The 20,502-nt window shown below is 43.3% G+C and overlaps 1 protein-coding gene across 2 annotated transcripts in view; it reads left to right on the top strand.

Annotated features, from left to right (window-relative positions):
- Positions 1 to 282: 282 nt before the first annotated feature.
- The window catches only part of LOC311003642 (polyhomeotic homolog 3), a 31,264-nt gene continuing 11,044 nt past the window's right edge, over positions 283 to 20,502 (top strand). The window contains exons 1-7 of one of the 2 annotated variants that reach the window (XM_083995432.1): positions 283 to 998; positions 5,602 to 6,203; positions 11,102 to 11,254; positions 12,173 to 12,268; positions 13,446 to 13,653; positions 15,986 to 17,281; positions 19,910 to 20,244. In XM_083995432.1, coding sequence (XP_083851558.1) covers positions 5,619 to 6,203; positions 11,102 to 11,254; positions 12,173 to 12,268; positions 13,446 to 13,653; positions 15,986 to 17,281; positions 19,910 to 20,244 — 2,673 coding nt within the window. In that variant the 5' untranslated portion in view covers positions 283 to 998; positions 5,602 to 5,618. The remainder of the gene's footprint in view (positions 999 to 5,601; positions 6,204 to 11,101; positions 11,255 to 12,172; positions 12,269 to 13,445; positions 13,654 to 15,985; positions 17,282 to 19,909; positions 20,245 to 20,502) is intronic. The other variant, XM_083995433.1, reaches the window with a different exon arrangement.

Genomic DNA, 20,502 nt, shown 5'->3' with positions numbered 1-20,502 from the left:
GATTAGAACAATGCACAATACAAACTAAAAGAATAGGCCTATAGGCTTTTATATGACAATGGGTTTGATGTAATGATGTGTTGCTGTTGGTTTAACCATTAACCGTTAAGCAGGTGTTTGCACTTGACCATCAGTTAAAACAATGCAATAACAACCACACTCTCAAATTGTAAATTGTAGAGTGATGAATGTAGCATTGTTTTTTTTTCCCATAGGCTGCTGTGTGGATTCTGTGGACACCTGGTCCAGCTCAGTAACAGTGGTGCTGCTCAGTGCGGACACTGTCTCACCGCTGCACGCACAGTGCGCACGGTGCAACTCTAGTCATGTATCAGTCTTCGTGGTCCTCCTGAGCTCTGAGTGGTGCTGTCTCGCCTGTGTCGCCCTGTGAGAAACTGCCTTCCATTGCATTTCTCCACTAGCGGACCGAGCAGGCCCCTCGCAGCCGCTACACGGTGGCCCAGAGCCGGGCTGATTCCCACCGCAGACCCGGCAGGTGTGACGGTGGTGGAGCACCGGAGGACGGCGGCCACGCGGATCCCCCCTCTGGATGCTGGATTTACGGACTGACTGCTCCGCCGGAACAAAACAAAACAAAAAAACAAAAAAAGCCCGGGCTGTGATGAAGCCTTAAACAAAGTGCGACACACACATACGCACACACAACCCCCTTGCACATCATAAACGGGGCCTGGTTTTTGCTTTGCAACTTTGCGTTTTGCGGCTCAGTTCGGGGCTCAGACAATCTGAGGTGAGGCTGCTGCTGGAATTATTGTCTGGGGGAGGGAGGGAGGGAGGGAGGGTGACGCTCTTCACAGCGGCTCTTACGCTGTCAGACGAGGAAGTGAGGATTCATACACGCCCATTTCAGCCTGTCGACCCTGCTGAGAAACCCAGACCCGTTGATCAGATAACACAGCCGCGGACTTTATAAACATGCTCTCACTTTCGGATGGAAGACACCGGGAATAACCTACAGGACGACACCGATTTCAGAGGTAGGTGGCCGGGGAGCTTTACGCAGAACGTAGTCATGACAAATCCCCAAAATGTTATTATCGTGAGACTTGTCCGCTGTGAAGGCCTGTCTCCATCTTTTTTTTTTTTTTTTTTAATAGTCACATGCATGATCTCTTGGCCTGGCTGTGTGCACTGTGGCTTTTAGGCTACTACCACCGTCATCGTATGCCACAATGAAAAAAAGTGTGAGGCTGGTGCGTTCAGCGTGTAGGCTCCAGCCTGCGGGCCAGATGTCAGCATCTGCCCACTGTGCGTGGAGTGGCACCTGCCTGCGCGGTGATGTTGCGTGGATTGAGCTGAGTTCAGGCTGCAGACCTGCACACTCCTCCTGCTGTCCACCCGGCCACCTCCACATGTCTGCAGCCGAACTGCTCTGGAAACTTGGGAGTGAAGGGACATCAGGCTGCTCCTCCTTTTACCCCACGGTGGCTGATTCTAACTGTTCACATTCCATACACTGACTCAAGTCCTGAAACAACTGTTCTGTTGATCGATTAGCGGAGGATTATTGATTAATAGTTCGAGAACTACAACTCAGGTGAGCTAAATTCACTAGCTGTAGCTTCTGAAATGTTGTATTTTCTTATTATTCCACCTTAAGATGCTTGAAGATGCCATTGTGTGGCTTGGAAACATGTTTTTGGATTTGTAGTCAAGTTATATAGTTATAAATGAATGAAGACTCTAATTATTCAATAATGAAAGTGATCATTAGTTTCTTCCCACAAGCAAACTTGATGTGGTTTCACATTTCCTCTGTTAGGCGTCTACTGAGCTCTATAACAACAGGTCAGTCCGCCAATCAGCAGAGGGGAGGCTCTGAGTATCTCTGATTGGCTAATTGTTTTCTGAGCGATTGAATAAAAAATTTCAGGCAACAGGAGACATGTCGGTGGGTCTTGGTGACTGCTTTGTTGTGACATCACAAAGTTACAGAAGTCCTGGCAGCTGGTTTTAAGGCTCAGTTTCTGAATACAGGCTGTGCATTTCTCTGTGGACCGAGGCTTTGATACTTTCACAGTATTAATATAGAACCTAGAGCTGCTTTATAATGACACTACACATGGACATGTACCTATATACTGTATGGGACCTTTAAGTACTACAGTAGGCCTATTTATATTTGTGTTGCCTTTTAGTTTTGCACTAAAGTCGCTGATCTACAAAACTATGCATCGTTGAGTGTTTTTCTGATAATATGGTGCACCACATTTGCTGTAGCAACACGTAAGAATGTTATAATTGTGTCGTAAAGCTCAAAGTGATCCATCGTGTAGCCTATATGAGTCCAAAAGAAAGCTGAAGAAGTGACTGATTTGCCTCTCTGCGGTAGTCACATTTGGTTTCATACTGGGAGGAGATTTACAGCTGGTGGTTTATGAGCTGGGTCTTTGCAGTTGCTCAGAGGATGCTGTAACAGAAAGCTCTCATGTTTGGGGATGGTTTATGTATCTCAAGGGTTTGGAAATCTGTTGATCCACGTAGCTTTAAACCCTTGACCTTTACAGAATAACTTCATTTTCTAAAGGTCAAGAGGAACCTTTGAAACAATGTTGTAGGCTATTTCAGTCATTAACAAATGTTTCATGGGTCAATTATATTAATAATGTTATTGTTGCTGCCTGACTTTTCCTTTGTGAATTTCTTTCCTGTCACAGGTTTCTTTGTGGAGTGCAACACACTGGATGTAGATGTATTGAAAAAAGATCACTAGAAACTTTGGAACAACACCAGTTAAATCAGTTGTTTTCCCTGGTTTTTGTCCAAAAAATGTAAATATATGCTCTGATCAGATGACTGTAGGGAGACGAGGGGATAAAAAGCTTCCTGATGTGATTCTTAACTCAGCCGGAGAACCACACTCCCACTGTAGCTGCCTGCAGGATGAGTTTTCTGTTTTCTTTACAGTTTGGGGTCAGGTCAACCGCTGCCATGGCTCCAATCCAAAACATACGGCTGAAGTTTGATAGTAGCGGCGTCATGTGTCTGTCAGTGCTCAGAGTGAAATTACAGTCAGTGTTGTGGTGTAAAACTCTCACTGCAGTCTGATCGGTGGTGGAGATGAAGCTGCAGCTGCCACATTCTCCTCTCCTCCAAACTAACCAGACCTTCCACTTACTGCCGATCAAACCGCTGCAGAAAAAACAATATTTTATGTTCAGGTTGTAGTTTTTATCCTCAGGTGTGGATCGACGTTCAGCTTAGTCAGACATAATATTTGTTTTAAGGATTTTTTTGGCTGTTTTGTTATCGTTGCTTCTCGTGGCTGGAGGAAAACTCTTTCTAAGATGTCAAACAGGATTTTAGAAATACTGCTCAGGTGGACTAGAAGGTTTCTTGATTTAGCTCTGAACTCAGGTGTTTGCATTAACAAGTTTTTCACGCCTTGACAGAGCAGCTCTTTCCAGGAAACTCAGTAACGCTTTTTTCTAACAGTCTGTAACTTCCACTTTATGAACAGATATTCTCATGGGAGGAACCATAGGATCTGGTGCTACTTACTAAATACAGACATGTCCGTTGGTACATCTCCAGTGATTTGTGAATGCTAAACTAACACGACCCCAACACTTTCATTCAGATTCACACAGTGGCGTGCACAGACTTTTTGAAGGGCAGGGGTGAAAAGGAAAAAAAAGGGCACAAAAAGGGTCCTAGAGGGCACTTTAACGCACGTTTTGGATCCCAGGGGGCACTTTAGCACGCGTTTTTCAACAATTCCCCCCCCCCCCCCCCCCTGTGCACGACAATGGATTCACATGCCAAATAAAGTCTCTAATTGTACATTTAAATGAAGCCATTCACTCATGAAATTCACTGGAAGACAATGATCAACTGGAAAAACTAGAATACTCTAATCTGAGCATCACCAGCTGCTTCTGGATTCAACGTAACTAAACTCTGACCAAGATAACGTGAACCTTTGGTGGATATTTGTGCCAGATCACATAGTTGTTTCTAGGAAATGTCTTAGGAAATGATTACACTACAAGCCCACTCAGAGGGCGCAAGGGTCCGCTGAGGCCAACACCAGACTTCAGAGAAAACCCATTCATAGTAAATGATCCTGATCAGCTCCACATTTAATGAGTTATTCCCTGGATCACAGGCAACAACAGAGCCAGAATCTATTTATCTATCTATCTATCTATCTATCTATCTATCTATCTATCTATCTATCTATCTATCTATCTATCTATCTATCTATCTATCTATCTATCTATCTATCTATCTATCTATCTATCTATCTATCTATCGTGAGGAAGTGTGGGGGAACACATATAAAACCAATATAGAGCCAATCTTTTTGCTCCAAAAACAAGCAATAAGAATTGTTAATAAAACCGCCTTCAAGGAAATCCACTTTTCATCAAATTAAAAACATTAAAATTCCACGATCTGGTTGACCTCAAAACTAGTCAAATCATGTATAAAGTAATAAAACAACAATTACCTAGCAGTATCCAAGGGTTGTTTCAACTGAGAGAAAGTAAGCACAACTTGAGAGGAATCTATATATTGAAAAAAACACCAGTAAGGAAGGACAAACATGAAACGTCACTGTGTCACAACAAAAGGAGTTAATCTGTGGAACAACTGCAACGATGAGCTGAAAACGTGTAGCAATTTAGCTAAATTAAAGAGATTATTTAGAAACAAAATACTGAGTTCCTATGAGACAGACTAGTGTGTTTGTTCTTTTGCTCTTTATTTTATGGACTGTATACAATGATCTGGAATATATATTTTACTATGACCGTTTTTCATAACTTTTTTTTTCTCATTAGTATTATATGAATAGCAAAAGGGGGTAGGACCAAAAAAGTTTTGAACTTCTTCTTACCCCTTTTGAACATGACAGGCATCTTCTTTAGAGATGATGATTTTTAAAGGGATAGTTCACTCAAAATTGAAATTTCACTCATTATCTACTCACCCTCATGTGGACTAAGGGCTGGGAGAAGTTTCAGAGTCCTCCGTGACTTCTCTGAGTTACAGGGGGGCTCCGTGCAGCACAGCATGTCCATATGATGGTTGCAAATGGATACCACTTTTCTTCGTAACAAAAAGACACACCAAAAAACATCCAAATACCTCCATAGTGCTCGTATGTAATGTCCGTCTTGTATTGAAGCCCCAAAATGGGAAATTGTTCCAAAAAAAATTAAATAAGTCTATATTTCAAGCTTGTTTGTAGCGGAAGCTCCTCTTCCTGACCAGGAAGAGGAGCAGTATGGAGGTATTTGGATGTTTTTTGGTGTGTCTTTTTGTTACGAAGACAGTTGGTATCCATTTGCAACCGTTGTATGGACATGCACTGCTACGCCGAGACCCCCTGTAACTCAGAGAAGCCACGGAGGACTCTGAAACTTCTCCCATGCAGCCCTTAGTCCACATGAGGGGGAGTAGATAATGAGTGCAATTTGAATTTTGGGTGAACTATTCTTTTAATATACATTTATTCATTTTTTTAATTTTTGTTATTTTGTTTGTTTTGTTTTTACTCTTGACATGTTCAATAAAGAAATAAAATGAAAAAAGAAAGAAATGACATCTATCTATGTGTGTGTGTGCCTGCAGTGCTACAGTGTTGAAGGATGGACAGGGAGCTGGTTGGACAGACCTCTTCAGACCACGGAGAGGCCACCAATGGGACCAGCCCTCAGACCTCCGCCACCACTCCCGACCCCTCCACCCCGGCCACCCCCACCCCTCCCCGCCTCACCCCCAACCCCATGCTCCTGGACTCCCCCGCGCCCGTGCTGACCCCCACCACCTCCTCCCCTCCTCCCCCGCTCACCCCCGCCCCCTCCGTGTCCGCCACCCACGGCCCCAAGGCGGCGGCGACAGCAGCATCAGCATCTCCCCACATGCTGGTCCCGGCCCCCCCTAAACTCACCTCCACCGCGGCCCCCACCCTCCGCACGTACTCGCGCCCCATCCTCCCCTCGCCGAGCGGCCTCTCCAAAGCATCGCCCGCCGCCTCCTCCTCTTCCTCTCTCGCCCCCATGTCCTCCGCCTCCCTCATCGCCTCCTCCTCCTCTTCTGCAACGCACAGCAACATCACCATGGCCACCAAGACCTCCACCAGCCTGACCAATGGGAACACAAGGCCCGTTTCCACGCCGACCTCCACGCCCATCACGCCCTTTCATACGCCAGCCAGTCCACCTGGCAGACAGGTAACAGAAGCACACACACACACTGAATTTCTAGAGAACACACACCCTCATTTCCATATGATCCATTCAAAGTTAAAGGGGACATCTTCACTTTTTTAAGGCTCTTTAACATATATTTTGGGGTTTGTCTTGCCTTCTGGCCCCAAAATGTGAGAATTGACAAAACAATCTGCAATGTGCAGAGCAGACTCTCTAGGTTGAAATCCACATGGTTTTTCGAGCTGTTTCCTCAGTTGTCTTCTAGTAATGTAGCTAGGATTTGAATTTGCATAGCCCCACCCCTACCTGGGACCAGTAGAAGGGGCGGGGCAAGCAGTGGTTCATTTGCATTTAAAGGGACAGACACTGAAAGCAGCCGTTCTGAACAGGGCTGTTTTGAGAGGATGAAAAGCTTTGATGTTTGATTCTTGGGGGATTTTGACCGAAGCATGTCACAGACATGTCTTTAAGACATCTGGGATCTATTTTAATTTGTGGCAAGGGGGCATGATATGTCTCCTTTAAGACCAGGTATTAGCATAGCACAAAGAGAGGACACAGTTATGTTAGGTGGTGATGATGGTCTCATCTGAGCCTGTTGTGCAAAGGTCACGCACTGTGGTTTATATGTTTTATGTTTCTTTTGCCAGACACAGGGACTTCTATTCACACTTTGGGTTGTGTGCATGTATGCATCCTCATGCTTTGTCAAACTGCTGCTTTAGTTGTGTTCCTTTGCTTTAAAACAACAAAACAATGTAAAAGAGCAAAAGATGGTTTTACATAAACTGGTTCAGTCGTACATAATGAATGAAAAAGAGGTTGTTATGTCGAGTGTATCATGGGAAATGTAGTTCCATTATATTTCCACATCCAGATGTTTTGCCTAGCCTCATGTTTTTTTTCTAGTAACACTGTAAAATCCCATGAGAGGTTCAAGTGTGACTTGTGTTGAAGTGCGACACACAGCGACTTCCTCACTATTAACAATTTCTGCTCTGAGTCAGGGAACATTTCATCAAAAAGTCCTTGAGTCAACACTTGAGTTCCCAGCCGCCACAGCGTGAGCACAGGTGTCATGTCTGCTGCTGCAATGTTGTGTTACAAGAACACATAAGGGACACACAGCATCACAGGCATATCCCAGAGTTCACAGACTCACACATGTTGCTTTTACATTAAAAACAACTGTATTCCTTTTAGTTGATTTAGTCACAGGACCCCAGTGTTGTGTACACTAGCTAACTGTCATGGCTTACTGGGACACTGCCCTTAGTTATTTGTCTATAATGAACCTGTGTCTCACTCCCACTCTACAAACCAACAGCATCATCCAGACAAGAGACGATCTGAGCTGAGAGAGCTGTTGATGATGCACTCAACTGAGTCACCTTCACTTATTACTCTGCTCAAAGCAATATTAAGCAGCAGCAGTAAGTGGTGCAGCCAGTGCTCTGCAGACTGTTTTTATTGCCCTGGGTTTTTGCAGCTAGAGAGGAAAGACCTGCAGACGTTACTCAGGGCTGAAAAAATGTGCCAATAAAGTAGATTTCTCAAGGAAATATATTTCACTTACAACCAATATTTCCCTCTATTTTTCTAAAAGATGCTAGAACTGAATATTAAAGATGAGACTGTGAAGTGCTGTTTGTTGTAAAGATGCAAATACAGCATCATCTAACAGAAAACATCAGTAACTGAAGATGGCAGAGAGACAGAGGCCAACATGGGTTAGATTTATTTATTTTAAAAAGTGATAATTGGCAAATGTCTGGCCAGATTCTTTATCTTTTTCACAAAAGATGAAATTACTAATCAGATTGGTCACAAATTAAAATACAATTTAGCCAATTTCAGATTGTATATCATTTCTATTTATTTTATGGATTGAAATTGTACACTCCAGTGTTTCATTTAGTGTCAATGAGATGTGGTTTTAAAAAAAAAACTAAAACCATCTCACTCTAGTTTTACATCTCCTCTCTCAGCTACTCTCTGGAGCTGAACTGTCAGCCAATCAGAACAGAGGAGGCTCTGAAGCTCTCTTTTGATTGGCTGACTGTTTTCGGAGTGATCCAATAAAATTATAGCAGAAAAAACAAATCCCGCAAGTTTGGATGGTGGCTCCAGGTGGGCAGGGCTTGTGGTTTGCTGTGACATCACAAAGTTACAGAAGGGCTCACGACTGGTTTTATGTATCAGTTTCTGAATACAGGCTGTGTGCATTTCTTTGTGGGCTGAGGTTTTGATACTTTCACAGTATTAATATAGAACCTAGAGCTGCTTTATAATCACACTACACATGGACGTAGATACTTTATACTGTATGGAGCTTTAATACAAACATCTACCTTTATACTAAGAACACTGGTATGTAAATGAGTCTGTAGGAATCTCAGAACTCTGAGTATAATGTGGTGCCCAGTCCAGATTAAAAGCTCACCACTGCTCTCCAAGTTCAGATGATTTGAACCTTAATCCTGTTCACTTCTGACCTTTCAGAGCACGTACAAACAGATTAGCCCTCACCAAGAGGCCCGGACACACAGAAACATGCCTCATTTTCAAAAGGAATGCTGGAGTCACACATCTCTTAGTTCATGTATATAAATGATCTGAACACTAAGATGACAGTGAAGATAAAGTGTAGGTGAGTCTGTGCACAGTTGTCTCGGTCAGTGTGTGTCTTCGTCTGTGAGTGTGCGGGTTACAGTTTCCTCTCAGTTTGCTTTCATCTGATGTTTCACATCCTCAGTCTCAGGTCACACGTCTCTGCCTCTATGTGCTTCACACAAACGCACACACTCACCTACATGCACCTATAGTAGCTTATTACTGTACCAGGGGTCTTTGTCTGTTGTAGACTGAATGTGATACTTCACAATTTCAACCATTTAACATAAGACAAGACTTTGTTCGTCCCTCTGTGGGGACATTTCCAATCAACAGCAGGTCAAGCATATAAGGTAGAAAATGAGAGACAAGAAGTGATAGAAACTGAAATAATAAGAGTACAATAATACATTTATAAAACTATAAAAACAATGTAGTAAAATATATATGTAAATGCATACTATAGTACACAGTTTGAATAGGAATAATGTAGCGGCCTGCTGCTAAGAGGTGTTGTCCAGATGACATAAGCGTGGCTGATGTCCTCCTCTCACCCACCCCCACCTCCTCAGAGGTGTACTGTCCACAGAGCAGTTTTATGCAGTTAAAGGAATTCTTCACAAAAAATCTGGTGTTGAATCAAATATTCAAATATGGTTCTGAAATCTTTTGAGCTTGCTCCTCAGTGGAGGATGGCAGGTTCAGTCACCTTGGCCTCACAGCAGATTCCAGCGGAGAAAATAGGCAAGGCAAGGCAATTTTATTTGTATAGCCCGTTTTTACAAACAGTTTGTCTCAAAGGGCTTTACATGGGATCGTAACAACATCCTCTGTCCTTAGACCCTCACATTGACTGAGGAAAAACTCCATAGAAAACCCTTTTACCAGGGAAAAATTGGAGAAACCTCAGGGTGAGCAACAGAGGAGGGATCCCTCACCCAGGACGTGCAATAGATGTTGTTACAGACAAGACAGTTTACAGTTTATGTCACAGAATGTGTGTGAATGAAAATAGAACTCTGAAAGCATCCCTGCAGCAGAGCCCACCTCTCCCAATGAGGTTTCAAATAATCAATGCTTTGCTGATAAATTGTTGTATATATTTTGTCATTAAAATGTATACTAAAGAAGTTGCTATTGTTGTTTTCAAAGTTCTCTTTTTGCTGTGACTCTGGATCAGCGCTGGGATCCACTGTGACTACTGTGACTGACTACAGCTGCTGTCCTCTATGACAGAGCAAACTTTCCATGCATCCATGATACACAATATGTTGACTTTCAAACTTTCAAACTGCTCCTGACAAACCAACAACTGTTTCTATTTCTAACTCTGAGGAACAGACTTCAGTGCATCAACAAGATTATTCAAAATATAATAGAAAATCACACTGTAGCCAATATCCAAATTGCAAGAGCTGCAGTTTTTTTGCATGACTGTAAAATGTGACACATTGTTGTGAGCTGTTAGCACCATAAGTGTTGTGTTGCTACAGACATCACTGCCTACAGATCATATTCTCCACATGTAAATGAACTTGTTTGTTTGGTTCACACCAAACAACCACACCATCATCATTCAGCAAAAATTACCATTCCAATTGAAACCGTTATCATATTTGCAATTGCAATATGGCAAATGCATAGTAAATATTTTGATTTATAATAACAGTATTGAAAAGGTGAGGTTATCTTATTGATGGATGAAGTTGAAACAGTAACTCTAACTATCAACTAACAGAAGAAAGCTGAACGTTGTGGTGAATAATAGAACTGTACAATCAAAGTGTCAAAGCTTCTGATTCCAGTGTGAACCCTGTTTAGTTTTTTATTTGCACATTAACCTGCATAAACAATGAAAATAGTAAAATTAAACATTATGCAGGAGAGGTAGAAGCCAAAAAAGGCTATAAAAATACCTCCCCTATGTAAAAAACAACAACAACAGCGGCGGTCTTCAAAGTAAGAAGATAATACAGAAACCCTGTCTAGATGTGAACTGCCTTTGCTTTGCTTTGCCTGGGTGCAGAATCAGTCAGTGATGATGTCTGATAGAAGGGTCCTTGCATCAGCAATACTCTCATCCAATCAGCTGAGAGGATTGTTGTTGTAATGTTAATGAACAATTTCCAGCGGAGGTGGGCGTGGCCTCTGGAACCAGCTCATCATGAAATTATCCTAAACTTACAGGGGTTTTTCTGAACAGTAATCAAAGGACACGTTGATCGTGTGTGTGTGTACTGTGTACAAAGGGTGGAAACCAAATGAGCAGTTACATCATTACTCTCTCCCCCCCCTCTTTGTTACAGGTATCACAGGCTCATCCTGTGGGTACACCTGGCCTTGTGCGAGCCAATCAGAGCAGCTCTCCTGTCAGGCAGAGGGTATCCCAGCAGACATTGCTCCTAGGGAAAGGTCTGAAAGGGTCTGGCCAAGACCAGGTGCTGCTGAAAGCTCAGATGGTAAATGCACACACACACACACACACACACACACACACACACACACACACACACACACACACACACACACACACACACACACACACACACACACACACACACACACACATTTACAGAGATTTCTACATGTAATCTGGATCTCTGGCAGCCCCCAACAGTAAAGTTGACCAGTATTTAAATGAGGCAGTGGTGGGGAGCAGGAGGGAGTGAGAGGGAGGGGCGCGGTCAGAGTTTCGTGATGTGTTCAGGTTACATAAGAAATACAGACGCTATGAGTTTTCAGTCTGAAAATATACTTCCCAAACAGCTGAGGGAACAAAATTTATCTGATGACCAAGCAGTCATTTTCAATTATACATCAGTTTACCATGTTAGAACTTTTAGTATTAAAGGACAATTCTGGGCAAATTCAACTCGGGGGTGTATTTTCCTAACATTTTAGGTCTAAAAGAAGGAATCTGAAGATTTTCTCGCCGAGACCCAAGTTGATGCACTCGGTGTGTTCACGTGCAGTCGGAAGCTCCCGTTTGTGTCATAAACACAGGAATATCAACTCTTGACTTGCTTGAAGTAAATAAACTTCTCAGTGCATGTTTGAGTAGCCACCTGACGCTGTCTGTGGAAAAAAAAAACCCATTCATTGCTGCCGTGGCGATGCGGGGACAGACACAACTACTGCAAAACAGGAGCAATTACACTGAAAATCTTCAGATTCCTTCTTTTAGACCTAAAATGTTAGGAAAATACAGCCCTGAGTTGAATTTGCCCGGAATTGTCCTTTAAGAAGAAACATGATTAGAACTCACACACTCATTTGCCTTCAGTGTGATCGGACTCTGTGCTTTAATCCCTGCTCTCCTTTCACAATCTCCTCCTCTCCCTCCCTCTCCCTTCTCTTCTCTTCTTTCTTTCCTGCAGCTGATTCTTACGTCTGCTATGCGACCTGCCCCATCCTCCTCCTCCTCTTCCTCCTCCCCTTCCTCCTCTTCTTCCTCTAACCCTGCTTCCGCTCAGGTGAGCAGCTGAGCAGAGACTTTTCATGTGTCTGTGTATAAATTCCAGTTGTCCCCTATTAGTTATGATTTCACACTCTATACAGCACATATTCAGTATATAACAGATTAGCTTTAAAGATGTGATGAGTTTTTTAAACTATGGATTTTAGACTAATGATGCTTCTACTGTAATTTCTGGACATAACCATTGAGGTGAAGTCTGAATTTGGCAATGATAACAAAAGTTAAAGGTAGTTTAGTTCAACATTTTGACAAACTGGCCCATTGCCATAATCCCTACAGTCTACAGTAGGTTCATTACCTTTAATCGTTGGTGCAAGTTGTTTTTAGATCGGCAGGGCAGAGACGCACGCTGCTCGGAGGTGCACGGTACAATCAAATACACAATCCAGCAACTCCACGCTCTTGTGGAGAAGTTGTGACCTGCACATTCACCATGCTATGAGATAATAATGTAAAATTGTGAGACATAGTTGTTTTTGTTTTTTTGAGGCAAATGCAAAGCTGGAACTACATTCCAGACACGGCTGCTGGGCGGAGTGATTTAAAAAACGCAAGTAGTTCCCAGTATTTATTTGCTTCATGTGTCGTAATGTTACATAATTATACGTTATTATCTCATAGTGTGGTGAATGTGCAGGTCACAACTTGTCCATGAGAGTGTTTTGGAGTTGTTGGATTGTGTATTTGATGAGTTTGATGAGGGACAGGGGACCTGTACCATTCACCTCCATTGTGTTCACTGAGCAGCTCACGTCTCTGCCCCGCAGATCTCAAAACAGCTTGCACCGACAATTAAAGTTAATGAACCTACTGCTATGACGATAGGGATTATGGCAATTTGCCAAAATGTTGAACTATCCCTTTAAAGTTCAGATTTTTGTGAAAAGCTGACTCCAGCTACTATTCATAATTGTTTTATCTAAAAAAAAAATCTAAAAGTAAAATCACAAAAGTGAATCAGTTTTTTATTATGCAAGAAAAGCAGCAAATCTCCACAGTTCAAGGCTGATATCAGAGGATGTGATGGGTGAACATACCTGCAGTGCCTAGCGACGGCTGCTAAGCCACGATTGGTCGACCACTAATTGAGGGAGGGATTTAGAATCAAAGCAGAGGTGAACAGGTGTGTGCGTGGTCTAACTGAACATCTTTCTCTCCGTCTCCCTCTCCAGCTCCAGAGTCTCACGCTGAGGCCTCCTCCCCCCGGGGCCCTCACCATCCCCCCCTCCCTCCGCCTCAAGCCCCCGTCCATGGCCCCGCCTCCCCTCTCTCGCCCTCACGCCCCGCTCTTCCCGCCTCTCAGGCCGCGACCGCAGCCCAGCGCCACGGCAACGGAGAGCCCCACAGCGCCCAGCCGCCACCTCTCCGTCCCACCTCCAAGTAGGTCCCAGAGGGAACACGTGTCCCTGGGTGTGATCACAGGTTCTTCACTGTGTCAGCTTGGGAGTAAAGTGATGAAGTGTAAACACAGGCAGCGAAAGGAGCACGGAGGAAATGATGAAATCTGGAATATAGATTTTTTAAAAACCTGCATTTGCATCAGTAACATAACAAAACACATGATGCGTGTCTCTGTAAGCTCATAAACACGTCCATGTTTACAAGTAAACAATGCTAGAATTAAGACGCAGCTGTCTAACCAGGAAGGAAACGCCCTCGACATATTTGTTAAAGCTCAGTGATGCACAAAACCCCACGAGGGTCGTCCTCAGGCAGCCTGCAGCCTGCACAGGGAGAATCTGGCTTTTTCACATGAGGCTGTGTAATGTATTCAGTGAAAATCAGTACATTAGCAGCGTTAGACCAGGACCGATACCCTAACATGTTCCTCTGATGTAGAATGAGCCATTTATCTCCATGAACACTGACTGAACATATACGCTGTCAAACCACACAGCTGAGTGACCCAAACTATCCCATTTAAAGTGAGCCGACGGCCAGCAGATGCACTTTACAGATAGTCAAATAAAAAATAAACTGTAAAACCAGAGGGAGATTCTACTTGTTTGCATAAATTCACCTGTGTCTATCAGTAACAAGACATAATGTTGTTTAGTCAAAACAAAGAAGAACAGGATCTGTTCAGCACTGAGGCTGCAAGGAAAGATGTTTTTCTTTTCATGAATTAATTCACTTTTGTGCATCACAGGTTCCAAGAGACCGATGTGACATCTTAATACAAACTCAGATGTGATATGCAAGAAATACAGAGCCTTGCAAAAGTATTCCTACCCCTTGAACTTTCCACATTTTATTTTACCTTTATTTTACCAGGCAAATTGCTTGAGATAAAAAAAATCTCTTTTACAAGCATGGCCTGTCATGTTACAACCACAAACTAACATTTTATTGGGATTTTATGTAATAGACCAACACAAATTAGTGTATAATTGTGAAGGAAAATGATACATGGTGTTGAAGAGTTTTTACAAATCAAAGACCAAAATTGAACTTTTTGGCCTGCATGCAAAACACTGCACATGAATCTGAACACACCATCCCCACTGTGTAACATGGTGGTGGCAGCATCAGGCTGTAGGGAGGCTTTTCTTCAGGGAAGCTGCTCAGAGTTGACGGGAAGATGGATGGAGCTGAATACAGGACATTCCTGGAGGAAAAGCTGTTAGAGGAAGAAAAAGACTTGAGACTGGGATGGAGGTTCACCTTCCAGCAGGACCACCACCCTGAACATACAGCTAGAGCTGCAGCTAATGATTATTTTCATTTTCGATTAATCTGTTGATTATTTAAACAATTAATTGATCAGTTGTTTGGTCAATAAAATGTTAAAAAATGCTGGAAAATGTCAATCAGTGTTTCCCAAACCACAAGATGACGTCCTCAGATGTCTTGTTTTGTCCACAACCCAAAGAGATTCAGTTTATTGTCATAAAGGAACAAAGGAACCAGGAATATTCACATTTAAGAAGCTGAAATCAGAGAATTTTGCCTTTTTTTCTTAAAAAACTATTCAAACCGATTATTCGATTATCAAAATAGTTGATGATTAATTTAATAATCGATTATTGTGCGAGTAATTGATTAATTGTTGCAGCTCCAGATCTACAATGGACTGGTTTAGATCAAAGCATATCATGTGTTAGAACGGTCTAGTCAAAGTCCAGACCTAAATCCTACTGAGAATCTGTGGCAAGACTTGAAAACTGCTGTTCACAGACGCTCTCCATCCAATCTGACTCAACTGGAGCTATTCTGCAAAGACGAATGGGCAAAAACTGCGGTGTGTCGATGAGCAAAGCTGGTAGAGACACACACCAAAAGACCTGCAGCTGTAACTGCAGCGAAAGGTTCAACAAAGTATTGACTCAGGGCTGAATACATATGCACACCACACTTTTCAGATTTTTATATGTAAAAAACACTTCAACACCATGTTTCATTTTCCTTCTACTTCACAATTATGCTCTACTTTGTGTTGATCTATCACATTAAATCTCAATAAAATACATTTAAGTGTGTGATTGTAACGTGACAAAATGTGGAGAAGTTCAAAGGTATGAAGACTTTTACAAGGCTCTGTGCTGTATGTTGTTGGAGGGAAAGTATTTGGTTAGTTTCAAACTCCTGCAGCTACTTCAGGAGATATTTACAGGAACATTATTCAGCAGAAAGTCAGCAGTGAACGCTCACTCCTCCAGTCAAACCTGTGGCTCACATGTTTCTTCAAACTTCCTGCCTTGTCCTCCTGCAGCTCTCTACTCTCCGGTCCGAGCCGTCCCCCTCCGGCCCAGACTTCACTCTCCAAACGGCCACAGAGCGGTGTCTCCTCGACAGACCTCGGCCCTGCAACCCATCGCTGCTGCTCCGTCCTGTCAGGCCTCTCCGCTCAGCAGACCCCTGACAGGACTGAAGAGCTGTCAAACTATCCTCGGCCCCGGCCAATCCCAGCACGGCTCCTTATCCGTGACCAACCCCATGTCGGCTGCTTCCCACTTCGAGCGCTCGCCATCTGCGGCGAGGCAGCTGCAGATCATCGCCCTCTCCTCGGGACGCCAGACTCAGCCCGGGACGTACGCTCACGCCGCGCTGCAGCCTCCGCCTCCTGTCGCGGAGCCGCCCGAGCTTTCCAGCCAATCAAAGAGGACTTTGAGCAGTGACAATGTGCTTCCTCTTCCTCTTCCTCTGAGCTCCTCGTTGCCAAAAACAACCTCTCCCCTGCCCTCGCCTCCGTCTCTCCTGAGTCCGGCCTCTCCTCCGAGTCACACCGGACCTCAATCACAAACTCTGGTCCAGAAAGCAGAGGGGAAGGAGAGCGAGGAGCAGAGGGAGAGGGAGAGAGGCCGGGGGGTGAGACAAGGAGTCAGAGACGAGGAGAGTGTGGCTAAAGACCTGAGGGTGGAGAAAGACGACCAAAGAGAGAAGGTGAAGGAGGAGAAACAGAGGATAGGGACTGAGATCAGTAAGAAAGAGCAGGAGGCTGAGTCCAGCAGAGAGGAGGAACACATGGAGGTGACGGAGGAAGGCCAGAGCGACAGAGAGAGGAGAGACGATGGAGAGGAGAAGAAGATGGAGGAGGAGGAGGAGGAGGAGGAGGAGGAGGAGGCAGAGACCGCCATGGACCAGTCTGAGAAGCTGACCTGTCAGGATCTCAGTCGGCACCAGAACCCAGATCCTCCCCCGACGCCCGATACCGTTAGAGACTCCAACACAGAGTCCAAACCCATCCTGGGTCTGGTTTCTCCTTCACTTTCAATCCAGACCTCAGTCTCTGTCCCCACTTCAGTCCCAGCCCCCGTCCCAGTCCCAGTCCCAGTCCCAACTCCTGTCCCAGTACAAGCCCCCCTCCCTGTCCCTGCCCCCACCCCAGTACCAGCGCCTGTCCCAGTACCGGCTCCAGTCCGAGTACCAGCTCCTGTCCCAGTACCAGCTCCAGTCCCGGAGGTCTCCGTCCAGAGTCAGAGGCTCCAGGAGCCTCATGGAGACATCCAGCCCGTCAGTCAGGAGGACTTCTGTGAGAACATGTCCACCCAGTCTGACAACCAGTCAGGTAGGTCCCACATCTGTAGACCACAACAACACAGACAAACTCTGCGTCAGTGTCCCCCCGTCTTTACTTTACTAAAGTATGTGAGTTGAATTCTGTTCTTTAAATAAACAGCAAAATATGAAAATTAAATTCCTATTTTAATTCCCAGCCACTTTTTCCCCCCTTTTTTAATTTTTTTCTTTTTTCTTTTGTAACTTTTACTGCTATACGGCCTGTCATTCATTTATTACATGAAGTCATATGTCAGGAAATGTTCTGTAAAATGTTATGTAAATTGATTAAAATGTTTAAATAAAAAGTTCTAAGAAATATATATGAACATTAAATGAAATTGAATATGTAAAAATATAAAGCAATTATAAATAAATAAGAATAATTTTTTTTTTTAATGAAATGAAATGCTGTAAACTACATGCTCAGTGTGCAGCTGTCAGTTTTACCTGTAAACATCAATCATTAGTTTTTTAATGTTTCAGACATACAGCATATTTATGAAATGTTTTTGCAAAGCAGGTGTGACAAGGTCAGAGTAAAATGTGGCACTAGCATAAACAACAGCGCACAAAATACAATTAAACCTCACAGAGGAAAATAGGATCAAATATATAAATGAATTTATATAAATAAATGAAAAATAAAAAAGGAAAGAGTTCAGGGAGCCCAAGGGGGGACAGACAGCGTAATAAATACTGAAGTTTGATATCATATCAAACTATAGCTCTACGTGTTTTTCCCATGCAGGCCAGATCTATAAACCTCAAATATTTTTAATGTTAAAATGACGCATCCTCACAACTTGACTCCCACTGAAGGGACGTAGGAGTTCTGGAGATTTGGGATCCATCAGTTGTCACCAGGCTGCTCTTAAATGATTCCTCTGCAGCACAAAAACAAAAATGCATCAAAGCTTCTCTCCTTAAAAGCTTTAGAAATTCAGCCCGTGAGAAAGAAGGTTTATGGGACAGAGCTGAGACAACAATGATGGGTCAAATGTTCTGTTTATCCATCAGTCTGCAAAATAGAAATGAATCCTGACAGATCTCCATCACACTGTTGTTTTGTTTGACCAAACAAAAGAGTAAAGGTTCAAATGACAGTGATAGGGGGCAAAGGCAGTTTGTCTGAATGTCAAATTTGTTTTTAAAAACAACCACCAAAGTGCTGTGCAGGTCTGATCAGACAAGTACACATTCATACAGTACTCTTCTTATTCCACCCACATACACAAAAGAAGCACAGACTTGAATCGTTGGACATTTCCAGCGGTCTTGATGTTAGTAGGCAGTTTGTTCCACAGCCTGTGTGTCGCCACCACAAAGGCTTTACTTTACACCTTTACTTCTGTTCATGAACCATGTTCCTAGATCTAGAGACAAAGCTGGTGTGATGAGCAGCTTGTCACTCTGACTGGAGCTTGAAGGTTTAAAAGGTTACAAAAAAATCTTCAAAACAAACAATAAAATCTTAAAATCAATCCTTAATTAGACAGGAAGCCAGTGATGGGAGGCCAAAACTCATGTTATATGATCACTTTTTCTCTTTCCAGTTAAAAGTCGAGCAGCTGAATTTTGAATGAGTTGAAGCTGATATAGAGATGACAGCCTTATCCCAACATATAGAGTTACAGTAGTCTAATCCAGATGTGATAAAAAGCATGAATAACACTCCAGATATGCTTTGACTCTGGCTAGGAGTCATAACTGAAAGAAACTTGTTTTGGCATCAGAGCTAATCTGTTTGTCCAATTTAAATGAGAGTCTAAAATAAAGACTTGATTGATTGATTAAAACGAGTTAAAGGGCCAAGCTCCTTGTCCAGATTTTGTCCAAACACTACAATCTCTGTCTTACTCATTGAGATTCAGAAAGTTTAACTGCATCCAAGTTTAATTTCTTCTAAGCAGTTCAAAATAGGCTTCAGACTCAGAGTTACTGTTTTGCTTTAGTGGTAGAAAAGCTGTTTGTAATTCCTCCTGGATAGTAGGTGTCGCACTCGCACTCGCACTCGCACTCACACTCACCCACTCTTGCTCCAACCTTACTGGTTGCCAGATACGCATATAAGGAGCGGCTAGTAGCTAAAGCTAAGCTAACGCTAACCGTATTTAATACACAGCAGCTCCGGTGTTGACAGCGGACCGGATCATTTCACACCAACTCACCTGCAGACGAACCTGACAAACCTGCAGCATCACGCCTGCACCAGAAACTTTACAGTTAGCATTAGCACAATGCTATTTCTCCACAGAGCTATCACAATCGGGCTCCCCTTGGGCTACACCTCACTTGACATCCACGTACTAATGCTGCTAGAGATCCTTTCGATGCGAGATCATTTCATGTTGACGTTGCCAAGTAACCAGATGTAGCCTAAATATTTACATATTTTGGACCCGTCAAAATGTATAAAACAATTAACTATAAAAAATATAGTTCTGCACCCCTCTAGACGTTCTGTGGATGTTTTTTTTTTTTAATTAATCGTTTTGATGACAAAGTTGTAGCTTGTAGCCTACCTTTAAGTTTTATTAAAGTGGAGGTAAAACAGAAAAACTCTTCACTCTCTGCTCAGACATGTTGAAGTTGTTTGATTATTAAACTGATGTTTTCTGTTCTCACTGTCTTGCAGCGCTGTCCAGCCTCTCCTCTCAGTCTCCCCCCTCCTCACCCTTCATCACCCCGTTGGCAGAAAACCCTCCCCCCCTCCTCCCCGCTCAGACCGTCCACCATACAGACCTGGGCCTGATGCAGCACGAGCCGGAGAAAGTGGTCAAAGCCACCGAGGAGTCGCAGCACATGGCCGAGACCGAGCCCGAGGCCCTCGGCCAATCGGAAGATGAGTCCGAGAGCTTCAGCCAATCGCTAAACAGCCCTTGGGAGCCGAGGGCGTGGCCCGAGGGACGACAGGTTCTGACTCACCTGGTGGAGGGGTTTGTCATCCAGGAGGGGCTCCAACCGTTTCCTGTACGGACACACACACATTTACATATTATATAAATACATATGTGAATATATTTAGACTGAGTCACAAACATTCATTTTCCAGCTGTTGTGGAAGTTTACCAACCTTCACCATTTGTCCACAGTTGTATTTTAGCTTTCCAAAGCCAAAGTGAATTTTAAAACAATATTTTTGGATTGGTAGAGATCTTTAAAAAACAAAAACAGCACAGCAATAAATAAAAAAATGCTACATACTACAATATTAGTACATTAAAATGA

The sequence above is a fragment of the Trachurus trachurus genome (assembly GCF_905171665.1).
Source record: "Trachurus trachurus genome assembly, chromosome: 20".
Classification (NCBI taxonomy): domain Eukaryota; kingdom Metazoa; phylum Chordata; class Actinopteri; order Carangiformes; family Carangidae; genus Trachurus; species Trachurus trachurus.
Note: the sequence above shows the minus strand (reverse complement) of the source record. Positions and strands in the feature narration are given on the sequence as shown.